The following is a 14,386-nucleotide window of genomic DNA, read 5'->3' on the forward strand; positions in this document are numbered from 1 at the left end:
TTCCAATGTGTATCCAAAAAAAAAAGTCACTCAAGAGCGAAACGAGCAAACGATGCGATCGCCTCACTTCGGATCGCATCACATCGCATCGGATCGGATCGGTTCGACCGGCCTGCCAACGCAGAGACACCCACACAAGGCAAGTGAATTGAGTGGGTGAGTGGGTGAGTGAGTGAGTGAAGTGGCATGGCATGGCATGGAGAGCAACAATAAGCGTTAAGCACTATAAGAACTGGTTTTCTTGCTCAGCGGGGATTTGGGTCTACGGCTCTGCCTTCAATGACGATCTCTGTGTATGTGTGCGAGTGTGTTGGCGGTGTGAGCTGCGATCTCGTCACAGAAAACAAACCAAACAGCGGTGGCAGTGGGTTTAGCGGTTTATTGGTCGGCTGTCGAGGCTCGCTTCCAGTCGTCGCAATCGCAATCGCAGTCGTATCTGTAAGATACAAACGTAAAGTGCTGCGTTTTTAATGCCGCATTTCATTCATTGATCGTTTCAATAGCGCACCGCACGCTTAGCGCACAACACAACACAACACAACACAGACAAGTGCCGGGTCGCAGTTCTGTGATCAGTTCTCAGTTCTCAATTGTTTCGCTGTGTGGGCAACAAAACTGGCCCAAAAGCAATAAGCCTACTCGACTCGATCGGTAACGGAGTCAAAGCCAAGCAAGCGCTTGTTGGCTGCTGGTGCTGCCCCAACATAGACACACTTCAGCTGAGTGGACGACATTGACGGGAGACGGGCACAAAAACGGGCAACAACGAGACAGCGACGTTGACAAAACGCTGCTCAGTGCATAGCGGACAGGCGCAGCAAACGGTCGCACAGATTGAAAAGACGCAAACGCAGAAGCAGTCACAGAACGCAGAACGCGCACCTTTCTCCAACAATCTAGAAGCAAACTAACTTAGCGGCGGGCCGTGTATTTTTGTGCGCCAACTCGGGTTATTGGATACAGATACATAGATACACAGCAGCAGCAACAACAGCAGCAGCAACAGCTACAGCGGCATCCGCAGCGCGCGTACTCACGGATATTTTTAGCAGCCGGCCTCACACACTGACACACACACACACACACAGATACATATCGCAGGCGCATTGCTGACACACGCGGCTCGCACGTTTTGGAAAACAAATACTGTTCTTTGAGGCTTTCCCTCGCATTCAGTTGCAGTGCGTATCCAACGGATGCTAATCGAATTCCTTTTTTTTGCGGCAACTAAAAACCCAATCAACTAATCAGCAAAAATGACAACAAAAAAATAAAAATAAATCAAATGAAAGACAAACTAAAAGAAAAAAAAACTAGTTTGCTGTGGAAGTTCGAGGAAATAAAAATAATAATAAAATCCAAAATCAAAACAAAAAATGTATTTTGGTTGTGTTAATCTGCCAAGTTTATGCATGAGGCAAGCGTTAATTTAAAATAGAGTCACACAAAACAACAAATTCTATGACTAATTAGCTGATGCTGTGGAATTTTAATTGAAACTCACATTCGAAATCGAATTCAGATTCGTTTTTAATTCACAACAAATAAATAAAAATCAAATAAATTTAAAAAAAAAAGAAGGCAAACACAATTTCAATTTAAAGTGCTCTGTGAATATTTAAAATAACTTGAAAATTCAAAAATTATAAGTGATAACTGCTATAAATGAAATTATAAATTAAAAATAAAACAACAAAAAACTACAATCAGCCTGGCACCTAGCACATTTTTGGATTTATGAAATCGAAAAGGTAAATACAAAATCTACATATTTCATATGCTATGATCTCTTGTTATTGCTGTTGTTGTATCAATAAAAATAGACAAGCATCGAGCGTATATTATAAGTATAAGAAGTAGCAGCAGCAACAGCAGCAGCAAATGGGGAGACGCAACACAGTGGAAAGCGAAGCATTTATTTGCCCAAGGTGTTGAAAACTTTTGGTTCGCTTCTTCCCCTCACATAGGCACATCCAACTTGTCAACAGTTTTCACGCCATGCCTCTGGGGGTTGGGTTTCCAGACAGGCCTCTGTCTCTGTCTCAGTCTCAGTCTCTTTGTTTGTCCCTACATGAAGTGGCGATGAATTTGTCTAGAGACATTTTTTGGCTGGAGAAGCGTTCAAATGCATTAATCTGAGTCAGACAGTGTTTCAAGATCTGCACAAATATTTGGCATTTTATTTAAACCGGAATTCCAGATCTCTGTATAAATACAATTAAATATATCTCTTCTACTTCATCTTTGTCTTGTACAGACAATTTATTTGTTTTTGCTTCGCTATTTATTTATTTATTATGCTTGATTTGGTGCACAGTTTTATTAGATTTTTTGTTACGTTTGTAAACAAACCTTTCACCATTTATCAGATCAACTAAACATTTGTGAAGCTATTTAAAAATTAAAATATGTGTTGCCTGTGAAATTATTCGCTTTTGCTGCCAAAGTTGGTCCATGGCCCGTTGACCCAAATGCTGCTTTAATGTGGGAACAGCTGTTGTCACGTCACACATCCCCATAATGTTGAATAGGAAAAAAACAAAGGGAATTAGCCAAAAAGCAAACGGTGGAAACCTGTCAAAAATCACGCAAATCAAAATCAGAGACAAAAACAACAAGCTAATGGGTAATACAAAACCGCACGATGCTACCAAAATAGAGAGAGAGAGAGACAGAGCGATAGAGAGTGGAAGATTGCCATGTCGAATGTAAACACAAACATATCACACATACGCAACGTGTGCCAATTTTAATATACAAACTCAACTTAAATGGAAAATCAAACAAACTCATGCGGAGCAAGTCAACAAAGGCGCAAACAAAGCAAAAGGCATACAGCAACAACATCAAAATTGAAAGATGCAAAAGCAAAAGACAAAAGACAAAAAAAAAAGAAACGAATCAAACACAATAAAAGCAAGAGAAGGAATTAAAATCAGAACTTTGCCGCTGGCTGCCTAAAAATAAAAAAAAGCGCAGCCGCCCAACGGCAACAACACGAGACGCAGATGTAGTCAAAAACAACAATAACAACAGCAGCAGCAGCAGCATGCAACTGGCAACAGCACGAGACAAGATAAAACAACAACAACAATGGCAAATGCAGCAACAAAAGATGCATCAAGAAGCACAGGAAGAAGAAGCTGAATTTGATGCTTTCCACAAAAAGCAAAATTAAGAATCACAAATCGAAAAGAGAGAAAGAACGAAAAACCTGCATACAATAAAAACTAATTTTAGAGCTGTGGCAAAAACAGAAAATCTGAGTCAGTCAGACTCTATAGAGATATGCACACAACGCGAGGGCAGTTCCCAAACTAGAAATGAAAGATGTTTCTGAATCAAAAATATATATTTTTTAAGTAAATTTCTTAATACATTTGTAAAGCAATCTAAATTTTTTATAATTTAACAAAATATTTATAGAAACTCAATGAGAATATTTATATTTTAATGGAAATTTACGAGGAAAAAAATTGAACATTTTGTAGAGAATAATATTGAAAATATTTGTGAAAAAAATCATTAGTTTTTTATTGTACAAAATATAAAATATGGTAATTCAAATATTCAGCATCTTCTTTCACTTATTTCTCATGATCTAAAATATTTAGTAGCCTTTCAATTTCAATTAAAAACTTTAGGATAAAAATTATATTTTTATACTAGATATTTTTGGAAAGCAGTTTTTATTTATAAAATAAGCTCAGCTTTATTATTATTTGAAATATTATTCTTAACTATTATAAAGTAAATATTTGTAATTTTTGCCAGCACAGAAGAAGTATTGTTAACTATGTTTTAGTAAAACAGGAACTGTATTCTTCTCTTAGTAAAGCAAAAGAATAGATCGCATTTTGAATATTATTCGTATTTTTGGCTTCTTATGATCTAAAATATTCAGTTGCCAAGCAGACTTTGTATGAAGCACTCATCTCTTATTCCCTCCTTAGTTTCTGCACAGCTTTTCTCGCATTTTTCATACACTTTTTCCAGCAGACGCTTCATTTTCCATTTAACCGCACCCGACTATTCGCCTGCCGCCCCCCTTCAGGCACACCCCCACTCTGGCACACACACACTCTAACTTACACATATACGTAGAACTCACTTTGTGGCGTGCAGACAAGCGTGCAGAAAAAGTTCTAAATTTAATGGCTACACCTAAAAATGCAGCGACTGCAACCGGGTTGAGGCAGAGGGGAAGGAGAGGAAATGTTGCTCGTCGGCAGTTTCAAGTGCACTTTGGATAGACAGCTAGCTACTCCCTGCAGTACCTAAAAAAAAACACAAAAAAATGAACATCCACAAAAACAAAAACAAAACACAAAAATTTGAAAATGAACCTCTCCCTGCGTCTGCCTCTTGCAGCTTGTTGCTGCCCCTCTTCACGCCTCGTCGCACGCACGACGCGCCTTTTGTCTACTCTGCTCTTATTGTTGTTGTTGTTGTTGCATGAGAATGCTAAACGGGTGAGCGGGTAACAGAAGTTGATAAGGGGAAAGGGAAAGGGAAGGGGAAGAGTGCATTTGTTGTCTACACATTTCAATTGGTTTCGTATTGTGCCGTCGAGTAATTGAAAACTTAAGCAGCCAGCCAAAACAGAAGCGCCGCTTCAAAATTTTCCAATCAGCAAAAGGCGAGAAAGTGCAAAAAGCCTGCGCCGCATCCTGTGGCGCTACCTGCACATCCTGCACATCCTGTGGCCACGACTCCAGTCACGCCCTCCACGCTGGCCACTTTGCCCCACTTCTGATACCGACGGCCTGTTTGTTCAACAACATTTATTAGCCGCGAATACCTTTAATCGCATACAATTTGTAGACCCAGCACACGGAACTTGCTAATTTTCACGTCGTTTTGGCGCCACAAGCAAAACCAAACCGCAACCCAAGACGAACCTCATCGGGTAGCGGAAGAGCAGGCGACGAGGAAGGCGTCTCGTGCCGCAGGGGCAACTGTGAAATTTCAGTGCTCTTAATTGCACCTTGTTTCTTGCATGTCGCGTAAACTTTTTGTGCACCTCAATACACTTCAAATGGGGTTCTCAAAAGGGCATATTAGCTAGCAAATTTGATATGCAGTTCAAATTAATTTTATATAAATACTTCATTAAGTTAATGATCACAAAACAAACATATTTCATTTGAAAAAGTTGAATTAAATTCATTTTAAAAAGTAAACTCAATATTTTAATATAATATAAAAACCTTTTAGCAAGTTTATCATTGAATAACAAGTAAATTAAATTAGGATTATATGAATAAATTATATTTATTTATATTTTAATTTTACTTAAGTTTTATAAAAATACAACATCACGTGAAAAACAAGAAATATTTTCTAAACCAAAAATGCAAGAAATTTGTATACAAAGGAACTTATATTTATTAATTTCTTATTTAATTGAAATGATGCCTTTTATATTAATTTTGTAAGTTAAGCAGTCAATAATTGTAAAAAATGTAAAGTGAAAAAGATTATGTTCAACTTTAATAACTCCCAAGATCAACAAAGATATATTTTGTTGGCTTCGCTTAAATTATATTTAGTCATTTCTTGCTTTCAAACCTTAAAAAAGATCAACCAACAGTCGTTGAATTCGTTTTTCGGGGCCTTTTAGATTTCATGATTCAATTCAACTAAAGTCGCGTGGCCAAAAATTAATTGCAATGCAAATCAGGAGAAGCAAGGAAGGAAAAGCAGTCACGAATGCAGAACAAAGTGATTTTTTGCTGTTCCTCTTTGCAGTGGAACGTGTTGAAAGTGGCAGCTTTGAGTTGCATTTGTTGCAAGCTGAACATTAAGATTATATAGCAGACAATCAATTGAGTTTAAGTTTGTGCTAAATGCAGTTTAAGAAAGCAACAACAAGGCAGTCTTTCACTCTATGGACGTGTCTTATAGCCCGATTAACTGTTTGTCGATGAAAAGTGCAGACAACAACAAGAGCAACTTGTTTCAAGTCTTGGAATGGTCAAAGCTATGCAACAAGTGGCTAGCAATGAGGTGGGGCAACAGCAACAGCAACATCAAGAATCTGATGCCAATTTTGGCAATCTGCACTAAATTGTCCATTTAAGTGAACCTGACATGGACACCACACGCTTCTCTCTTCTCTCCTCGCGACAATGATTGCAATCAATCTCCTCATATTTACACCTCTGCACACACACACACAGAGAGCTCTTAGCTGTTGGCTGTTGTGTTTATGAGGCCAAGGCACAAACCATGCAACCAACGGCAAGGGCGTTAGCATCGATGCAGAAAACATTCGACATTCTGCTTAGGCGGACTGCGACTTGTTGTTGGCTGCTGCTGTTGCTGCTGATGACGTTGTGTCGGCTTCAAGTTACATTTCATGTAACTTAATTCTTGCATTAAAATGCATTCATTAACAATTTCTATTCGCTTTTGCCGTTACTCTGTTGCCCGTTTGTGCATGTTGTTATTTTTACTTAGTTAGACTCAACCGCAACCGCAAAAAAATAAATACAAACAGCAAAAAAATCAACTGCAACTTGTGGAAAAAGTAATGCCAACTATTTAGTACAGTTGACCTACCACAAAAAAAAAGAAAAACAAAACAAATACAACAAAAAAGCAAAACTTTCATTCCACAAATGTACATCAACAATTGTTACAAACTGAGACAACAAAAAAGATAACTTTTCGAAAAATATTCAAACATTTTGTTGTTTGGCTTCACGCAACCAACAAATTTTCTAATTGGAATTTAATTTGCCAATTTAATCATCACTACGACAGCAACAAACGTCATAGGAAGCTAAATTTAAATATGCGCTATTAAAATGCCGGTAAATATGTTAATGATCAAATAATAAGAGATAAAATATAACCAATAAAGTATTTATATTACATTTTCGCAGCCCATTTTAAAGCAATGAATTGAGTAAATATTTATTTAGAAAAAAATTGTATAAACTTCGTTTAAAGCACAATTTAAAATATGACAATTGATTGCAATCTTTTGCTTTTTCATATTTAAAATAAAATATAATTATTATTCATACTACTATTAAATTAATCTATGTATGAAAGATAGTCTCAAAATAATGCATATTTATAATCGATATTAAACACATTTTCAAACTCCAATTTCAAACGCAACTCAAGCATTCTCAATTGCGCCGCTTTTGGCCACGCCTTTAGTCGAATGTATTTATTTATTTATTTGCCGAGAAGATTGATGATAGTTGAATGCATAAATTTGATAGGCATTCAAGAATTGCGCAGTAGCCTTAAAGTTGAAGATCGATTAACATCTTTGAGGTGGATTTGTGTTAGATGCTTGCTAAGAAAAACTAAAGAGTTGCAAGTGGCACCTTGAGTTATCCATTTAAGGATTAGTTTGGAAAAACAATCAGTTTGATCAGCATGAGTCAGTCGAAAACTACATTTGCTACTCGTCTGAATGTGCTTGGCATTTTCTGGGGATTGTGCAAACAGTCGTATGATCAGTCAACTTTTTTTGGATTTTTTTTGGTTTAATAAAGTCCCAATTCGATTGCTCAACCCTCTGGCTCGTAAGAATGAATTTTGTTTATGACTTTTTGGTTGATGCGTTTTTCGGCTTCACTGGGTTTTATGACGGAAGCAAAGCGTCATGAAGGAACCACCCACACCACACCACACCACACCACAGACAGCACTTCATCCGCAGCGACTTCAGTTCACATATAACATAACGTATAACCAATTAGAACCGTTTACGGAAGTTTGTCGGATGGGTTAGACCCAAAGATACGCTTCAATGCTTGTCGATTTTGATAGAACACCCGAAGCTGAGGCATTTTTGGGCAATTCGAAAACAAATTGTTAATTGCTTTTGATTGCTGGGGCGGCACAGCCCACGCCATTCAAGAAACCATTACGAAGACCAACGTCTAAACTCGAAACTTTCACTTCTTCTTCTGTTGCAGATGAAATCGAACACTTACGAGCTGCACAACTACGCCGAACTCGACATGGAACCGGACAGCTCCGATCAATCGATGCCAACGGGAGTCAAGGAGACGCGCAAACGCAAAGCCAACAATGCAACTGGTTGTCGACGTGGCGAGAAGTATTCGTTGCGTCAGAAGCGACAGAAACGCATTCCTGGTGAGTTGGCCTCAACAACAACGTTGCCAACTGAGCTGCCTGCCACACAACTGGCCACGGAGTTGGAGGCGACAATGGTGACGGCGACGCCAGTCAAAGCCGCTGCCAAGGCCAAGAACGCGGCCAAAACGAAAGCGCCGCCATTGAGCAAGTATCGCCGAAAGACGGCAAATGCCAGAGAGCGCACACGCATGCGTGAGATCAACATGGCCTTTGAGCAGCTGCGTCATTGTGTGCCGCAGTCAATAACCGGCGAGGATGCGGCCAATACCAATGAGAAGCTGACCAAGATCACCACCCTGCGGCTGGCCATGAAGTACATTGGCATGCTCAGCGAATCGTTGCAGGATCCCAGCTACGAGAGTGAGTTCCTTGTCGAGTGTTTGCGTGAGAGCGCCAATCGTGAGGCGCATGTCAGTCTCGATAGCGATGTTGATGGTGAAGGCGATGCTGAGCCAGTGTACGAAATGGAGTTGGAGCCACTGCCTCCAGTTAAGGCCAAGAAGCCAACGAAGGCCAGCAACAAAAAGACGCCAACGAAGCGACAGAGCAAACAGGCAAAGGCAGCAGCAGCAGCGGCAGCAGCAACCACAACATCACCAGCACCAGCAGCAGCAACCACAACAATAACAACAACGGCAAGCAGTTCTCCAGAGTCGTGTTATGCCTCCTCCTCGTTGGGTTCGCCAGCATTCTGTGCCGCCGCCTGCTCACCAAGCTCAGCTTATGCCTCGCTCTCCTCCGCCGCCTCCACGAGCAGCAACAGCAGCCGCAGCAATGTTGGCAACATGGATGCGGACAGTCTGCTGGGCATGCGGCATGAACAAGCGCTGAGTGAGCTGAATACGTTGCTGCTTGAATCCGACAGCGATTCGCTACACTGCCTCGATCCCAGCTATCAGAGTCTGTTGGCCACGGCCGAATCCTTGTTGCCTGCTCGTGGTGATTTGCCCATTTCGATGCATTCGTCGCTGGACAAACCTGATGTGGAGTTGAGTTTGCGTCTGCTGGATCATTCGAGGGATTCCTTTGACTTTGGCAGCGATCAGCAGCCATCGACGTGCATCAGTCCTCTGGCCACATTGGATAGTTTTCATCCGTTTGCCGATTTGTTGCATGGCGAGTTTCCGGACATATTTCTGGCGTGACTGAGCGTTTAGTTATTATTTAATTGATAAATTGATATTATTACAAATTACGAGTACATCTACATTTACATTTACATTTACATTTGTTACATTTGTTCGTTTAAGTTTAACCTAGTTTGATAGTGCGCCGCCATTGCTGCAAGACCTAACCTCACATTAGTTTATTACAAAGCAAAACAAAGCGTACATCGGAATTCATCGTGTCATAGCAATCAGCATGCAGCACACACACACGCAGCATGCAGTTCATAGCAGACAGCCCATGTCCATGTGTTTCTTAATTTGACCAATAACCAAATTAGTCAACTAAGCATTTCTCAATCATTTCATCTTTTTTTTTCTTCCAAATGTAAATAAATCACAAAAAATGTTGTTCAAATCGAATTGTTGTTTATACACATAACATATGTATATTCTCTGAAAAGGATTAAACTATATAAATTTAACGTTTTTGCAACACAAAAGATGGCCAAGTATGAGCATCCCGAAACAGATTTTCCCGAAGCCTTCAAGCTATGCAAACTCTTCAATCTCACGCAGGAAAATCTGCTTACCGTCCGCAATGGCATGACTAAAGAAATTATTAATGGTCTGGGCAGAGAATCACATGCACGCTCCTCGATTCGCTGCTTCCTCAGCTATGTGCAGAATTTGCCCACTGGACAGGAACGTGGTCGCTTTTTGGCCTTGGAAATGTGGCCTACCAATGGCCGGATTATGTTGGTCAAGTTCAGCAGCGAGAAGGATATCTATATGAGCTCCAAGTGTGTGATTGTGCCACACACAGTTGCCGGTGCACGTGGCACGCAGTTGTTTGATTTCCTTGCCGATAACATTGCGATCTTTGTGAAGGAGAAAAAGGTGGAAAAAGAGAATCTGCCAATGGGAATTGCCTTTGCCTTTGCTCTCAATAAATTAGCCTTGGATGTCGGCATGTTGGTGGCCTGGACCAAGGGCTATGGCGCCCAGGGGGTTGTGGGCAAGGATGTGGTGCAGTTGCTGCGCAATTCGCTGGCCAAGCACAAGGACATCTCGGTGAATTTGGCGGGCATCATTAACATCTCGGCGGGCTCCTTAATGGCACTTTGCTGGTCACATGTCAACACGAAAATTGGTCTCATCATTGGCACTGTCACCAATGCTGCTTATGTGGAGCTGAGTTCACAGTGTGAACGCTACGACGGCTCTCCTGAGTTGCCACTGATGATCATTAACACGGAGTGGGCGCAATTTGGTGCGAATGGTCATTTGGATTTTATGCGCAACGAATTCGATAAGCTAGTCGATGAGGACTCCACTCATCCGGGTCAAAAATATTACGAGAAATGCATTAGTACACTTTATTTGGGCGAGTTGGTGCGTCTGATTGTGGTCCGTCTCATGGACATGGGCGTCATGTTTACCGATTTTAATCAGGACTACATTGGCATCCATTGGAAGATGGAAATGAAATCACTGATTGGCATCGTCTCTGATCCACCGGGCGTCTATGTCCATGGCCAAGAGGTGATGGACAAATTCAAGATGCGCAATTGTCAGGAACGAGATCTGGCCATGTTGAAGTACATCTGCCAAGTTGTCTGCGATCGTTCAGCCAAACTTGTGGCTGCTGGTCTCGCGGCTTTGATCAATCGCATGAACTACAGCCAGATTTCCATTTCGGTCGATGGTGGCATTTATCGCTTGTTTCCCCGTTACCAGGAGGTGCTCAATCGTCACACGCAGCAGTTGACCAATCCTCACAATAAATTTGAAATCGTTGTCGCCGAGGATAGTCCAGGCGTTGGAGCTGCCATCATGGCAGGCTTGGCTGTTTCTTTAGCGCAGAATAAGTGATGACTTTTATCAAAAGAATTTTAATATATAGTAATGTGAACGAAAATTTAAAAACATAATTGATTTTAAGCCATTTGTTTTGTAATGAGGAATTAGCTCATGTTGCTTCAACATATTTATGGTAAAGCAGAAAGATTAAACATGGGGTTTGTGTGGACATAATATTAAAAAAAATATATATATCCTATACTAATCATATTTAAATTAAATTGAATCCTAGTCATTTTGGAAGCAATTGTCAAAACCCTAAAGCCATAAAAATGTAAAATGTTTCGGATTTAGTTTCAAATTTATCTGACGACTCGATCATAAATCGAGAATATCAAAATTTTCAATTTTTTAATTCGCGACCAAGTCTCTGGAAGATTTAGCGGTGCACATGATGGCGGCAAATCCACAACGAGATTTTCCAGAGGCATACGAGCTCTGCAAGAAGTTTGACATAAGCGATGCAAACATGGAGGAGATCGTGCAACGCTTGACCAAGGAGATCAAAATGGGTCTGGCCAAGGATACGCATCCGCGAGCTGTGGTCAAATGCTTTATCACTTATGTGCAGGATCTGCCCACGGGCAAGGAGCGTGGCAAGTATCTGGCTCTCGATTTGGGCGGCACCAATTTCCGTGTGTTGCTGGTGACGCTGCGAAGTGAAACCGAGATCGATATTGAGTCCAAGAGTTATGTGATTAGCAAGACACTAATGGAGGGTCCCGGCAAGGATCTGTTTGATTTTATCGCCGAGTGTTTGTCCAGCTTTTGCAAGGACTATCACATCGAGAAGGAAAACCTGCCGCTGGGCTTCACATTCTCGTTTCCCCTGAAACAGGTCGGCATCAACAAGGGCATCATGATCACCTGGACCAAGGGCTTCAAATGCGATGGTGTCATTGGCAAAAATGTCGTCGAACTTCTTCAGGATGCCATCAATCGACGTGGCGATCTCAAGGTACGCATTGTGGCCATACTCAACGACACTACGGGCACCCTCATGTCCTGCGCCTTTGGCAATCGCAATTGTCGGATTGGTCTGATCGTCGGCACCGGCAGCAATGCCTGCTATGTGGAGAAGACGAGCAACACCGAAATGCTCGAAGGATATCAGACCAGCAATAAGCCCAACATGATTGTCAACTGCGAGTTGGGCGCATTTGGTGATAATGGAGTCTTGGATTTCATTCGAACACCCTACGATAATGCGGTCGATAAGCAATCGATAAATCCGAAGCGACAAACCCTTGAGAAGTGCATCTCTGGCATGTATCTGGGTGAATTGGTTCGTCATGTGGTCGTCGAGCTGATGGGCAAGGGACTGTTGTTCAAGGGCCTCGATTCGCAGGCCATTCACGAGAAATGGCGTTTCCAGACCAGCTATATCTCGGACATTGAGTCCGATCCGGAGGGCAGCTATCGGCAAGCTGCCATGATTATGGATCAGATGGGCATACGGACTCATGTGGAGAAAGATTTGGCGTGTTTGCGATACATTTGTCAAACGGTGTCCACGCGATCTGCTAAGTTGACATCGTGTGTACTTGCCTGTCTTATACAAAAGATGAATACAAAGGATTGCTCGGTGGGTATCGATGGCGGAGTCTATCGCTACCATCCGCACTATCACAACTTGCTGGTGGAAAACATGAACAAGTTGCTTAAAGGCTCCGCGAAGTTTGAATTGATTGTTTCTGAAGATGGTTCGGGTCGTGGTGCAGCATTGATTGCTGCCGTTAGCGTTTAATCTCCCAGAGGCAAATAAAATGTCGCATTGATTTTAAACAATTTTAAATTGCTTTTGAATTTACCGCACAATTGCGCAACGCACGTTTGACGCAAAAATGAGTAGCACGCAATGTTAACGCTGTGTGCTCCTCCAGTTAACAGCGTGCGCTCGCTTGCTTAACACGCAGCGCAAAAAAGAGCCAATCAGTTACGTAACGATAGCAATAATTATCGATATATATCGTGTTTGGCATTTCGTTGTTTGTCAGTTGCTACCACATTGCATACAAGTCTTGCGCGAAAAAAGTTGAGAATGTACGTAATTTAACGATTTTGTCACCACTGCGATGGATAATTAACTGTCATCCACTAGGTTTGCACTAACCAGTTCACTTGTGCGCTCTCCAGCGCTGCGTCAGGGCCTCCAAGTGGCCGCCGCTAACCGCCAGGTCTCCGTGAAAGTCGTCTCCGTTGGCTCCACGCTGAAGGATGAGAGTTTCTTCGAGAAGAACGAACGCCTGGGCCGCCAGATGTCGCCCCATCTGACCATCTACAAGCCACAGCTGACCTCCATGCTGTCGATCATGCATCGCGGCACCGGCCTCGCTCTCGGCGTTGGCGTCTGGGGTCTGGGATTGGGTGCCCTCATCTCGTCGCACGACATCAGCCACTATGTGACCATGGTGGAGGGTCTGCAGCTAAGTGGCGGCGCCTTGACCGCCATTAAGTTCATCATAGCCTATCCTGTGGGTTATCACTCCGCTAACGGTATTCGCCATCTGCTATGGGACACCGGTCGTTTCCTCAAAATCAAAGAGGTCTACTCTACCGGTTATGCAATGGTCGCCGCCTCCGTTGTCATCACAGCCATCTTGGCACTGATCTAAATAACTAATCCACAATCCCGGGATGATACTACGGATGATGATGGTAAACTTATAAATTAAATTCTAGTGCGAACATGTTGACAATTTGTTAAAATGCAGAATACATGTACAGTTTATTTATACTCGACAAATGCGTTTATTTCGCTCTCTGTTATGTAACAACAAACTGTCCAATTGTTGCTATTCGTGTTTAATTTTCGTGTTTTTTTTTATATCGTGACTTTGTGCATTCTCCAGATAATGTTAATAGGAGACTTAATTTGTCAACCACCCACCTCCCCCTTGCAGGCAATTCTGTTAAGCAACTGTTAGCATACATACGATATTAACATAATTCTGTTAAATCAAATGTATGTAGCAACATTTGATGTGAACTTTATTGTCATTTCTAGAAAGAGTTAAATACTTCTGTGACTCCAATTGTTAATATACAATTTCGATAAGAATTTATAGATAATTACTAAAATTTCCACATGCTTGCTTCCTTGGCAGTTTTAACATTTCCCATAACCATAATTTGTGAAAAGAGCCACCTCCCACTTTTCCGTCTACTGATAAGAATATATTTGATAGGCTTGCAATTCTATAATCTAGAGGCTCTATATTCTGCATTAGTTAAAAATTTGAAACAGTAGCTTCAAATAGACAGACGATAAACTTTGTTATAAACATCCA

At 41.5% G+C, this 14,386-nt stretch overlaps 4 protein-coding genes across 4 annotated transcripts; all 4 read left to right on the plus strand.

Moving 5' to 3' along the window:
* The first annotated feature begins 264 nt into the window (after positions 1-264).
* LOC132784857 (helix-loop-helix protein delilah) lies at positions 265-9,498 on the plus strand. The gene is made up of 2 exons (XM_060790734.1): positions 265-1,751; positions 7,944-9,498. Exon 2 carries the CDS (start codon positions 7,944-7,946, stop codon positions 9,270-9,272), a length of 1,329 nt encoding a protein of 442 aa, XP_060646717.1. The 5' UTR covers positions 265-1,751; the 3' UTR covers positions 9,273-9,498.
* A 143-nt stretch (positions 9,499-9,641) lies between these two features.
* On the plus strand, positions 9,642-11,259 carry LOC132784855 (hexokinase type 1). Its single transcript, XM_060790732.1, has one exon. The coding sequence runs from the start codon at positions 9,738-9,740 to the stop codon at positions 11,106-11,108; it is 1,371 nt and encodes a 456-aa protein (XP_060646715.1). The 5' UTR covers positions 9,642-9,737; the 3' UTR covers positions 11,109-11,259.
* A 99-nt stretch (positions 11,260-11,358) lies between these two features.
* On the plus strand, positions 11,359-12,884 carry LOC132784856 (hexokinase type 2). Its single transcript, XM_060790733.1, has one exon. It carries the CDS (start codon positions 11,488-11,490, stop codon positions 12,841-12,843), a length of 1,356 nt encoding a protein of 451 aa, XP_060646716.1. The 5' UTR covers positions 11,359-11,487; the 3' UTR covers positions 12,844-12,884.
* A 123-nt stretch (positions 12,885-13,007) lies between these two features.
* Positions 13,008-13,833, plus strand: LOC132784858 (succinate dehydrogenase cytochrome b560 subunit, mitochondrial). Its single transcript, XM_060790735.1, has 2 exons — positions 13,008-13,139; positions 13,198-13,833. Coding segments are annotated over exons 1-2 (516 nt in total). The 5' UTR covers positions 13,008-13,137; the 3' UTR covers positions 13,712-13,833.
* The last annotated feature ends 553 nt before the right edge of the window (positions 13,834-14,386 follow it).

Source organism: Drosophila nasuta, chromosome 2R (genome assembly GCF_023558535.2).
Source record: "Drosophila nasuta strain 15112-1781.00 chromosome 2R, ASM2355853v1, whole genome shotgun sequence".
Classification (NCBI taxonomy): Eukaryota; Metazoa; Arthropoda; class Insecta; order Diptera; family Drosophilidae; genus Drosophila; species Drosophila nasuta.

Bases quoted from the DNA above. Each gene is read 5' to 3' on its own strand.
- LOC132784857 (XM_060790734.1), top strand. From the start codon at position 7,944: ATGAAATCGAACACTTACGAGCTGCACAACTACGCCGAACTCGACATG.
- LOC132784855 (XM_060790732.1), top strand. From the start codon at position 9,738: ATGGCCAAGTATGAGCATCCCGAAACAGATTTTCCCGAAGCCTTCAAG.
- LOC132784856 (XM_060790733.1), top strand. From the start codon at position 11,488: ATGATGGCGGCAAATCCACAACGAGATTTTCCAGAGGCATACGAGCTC.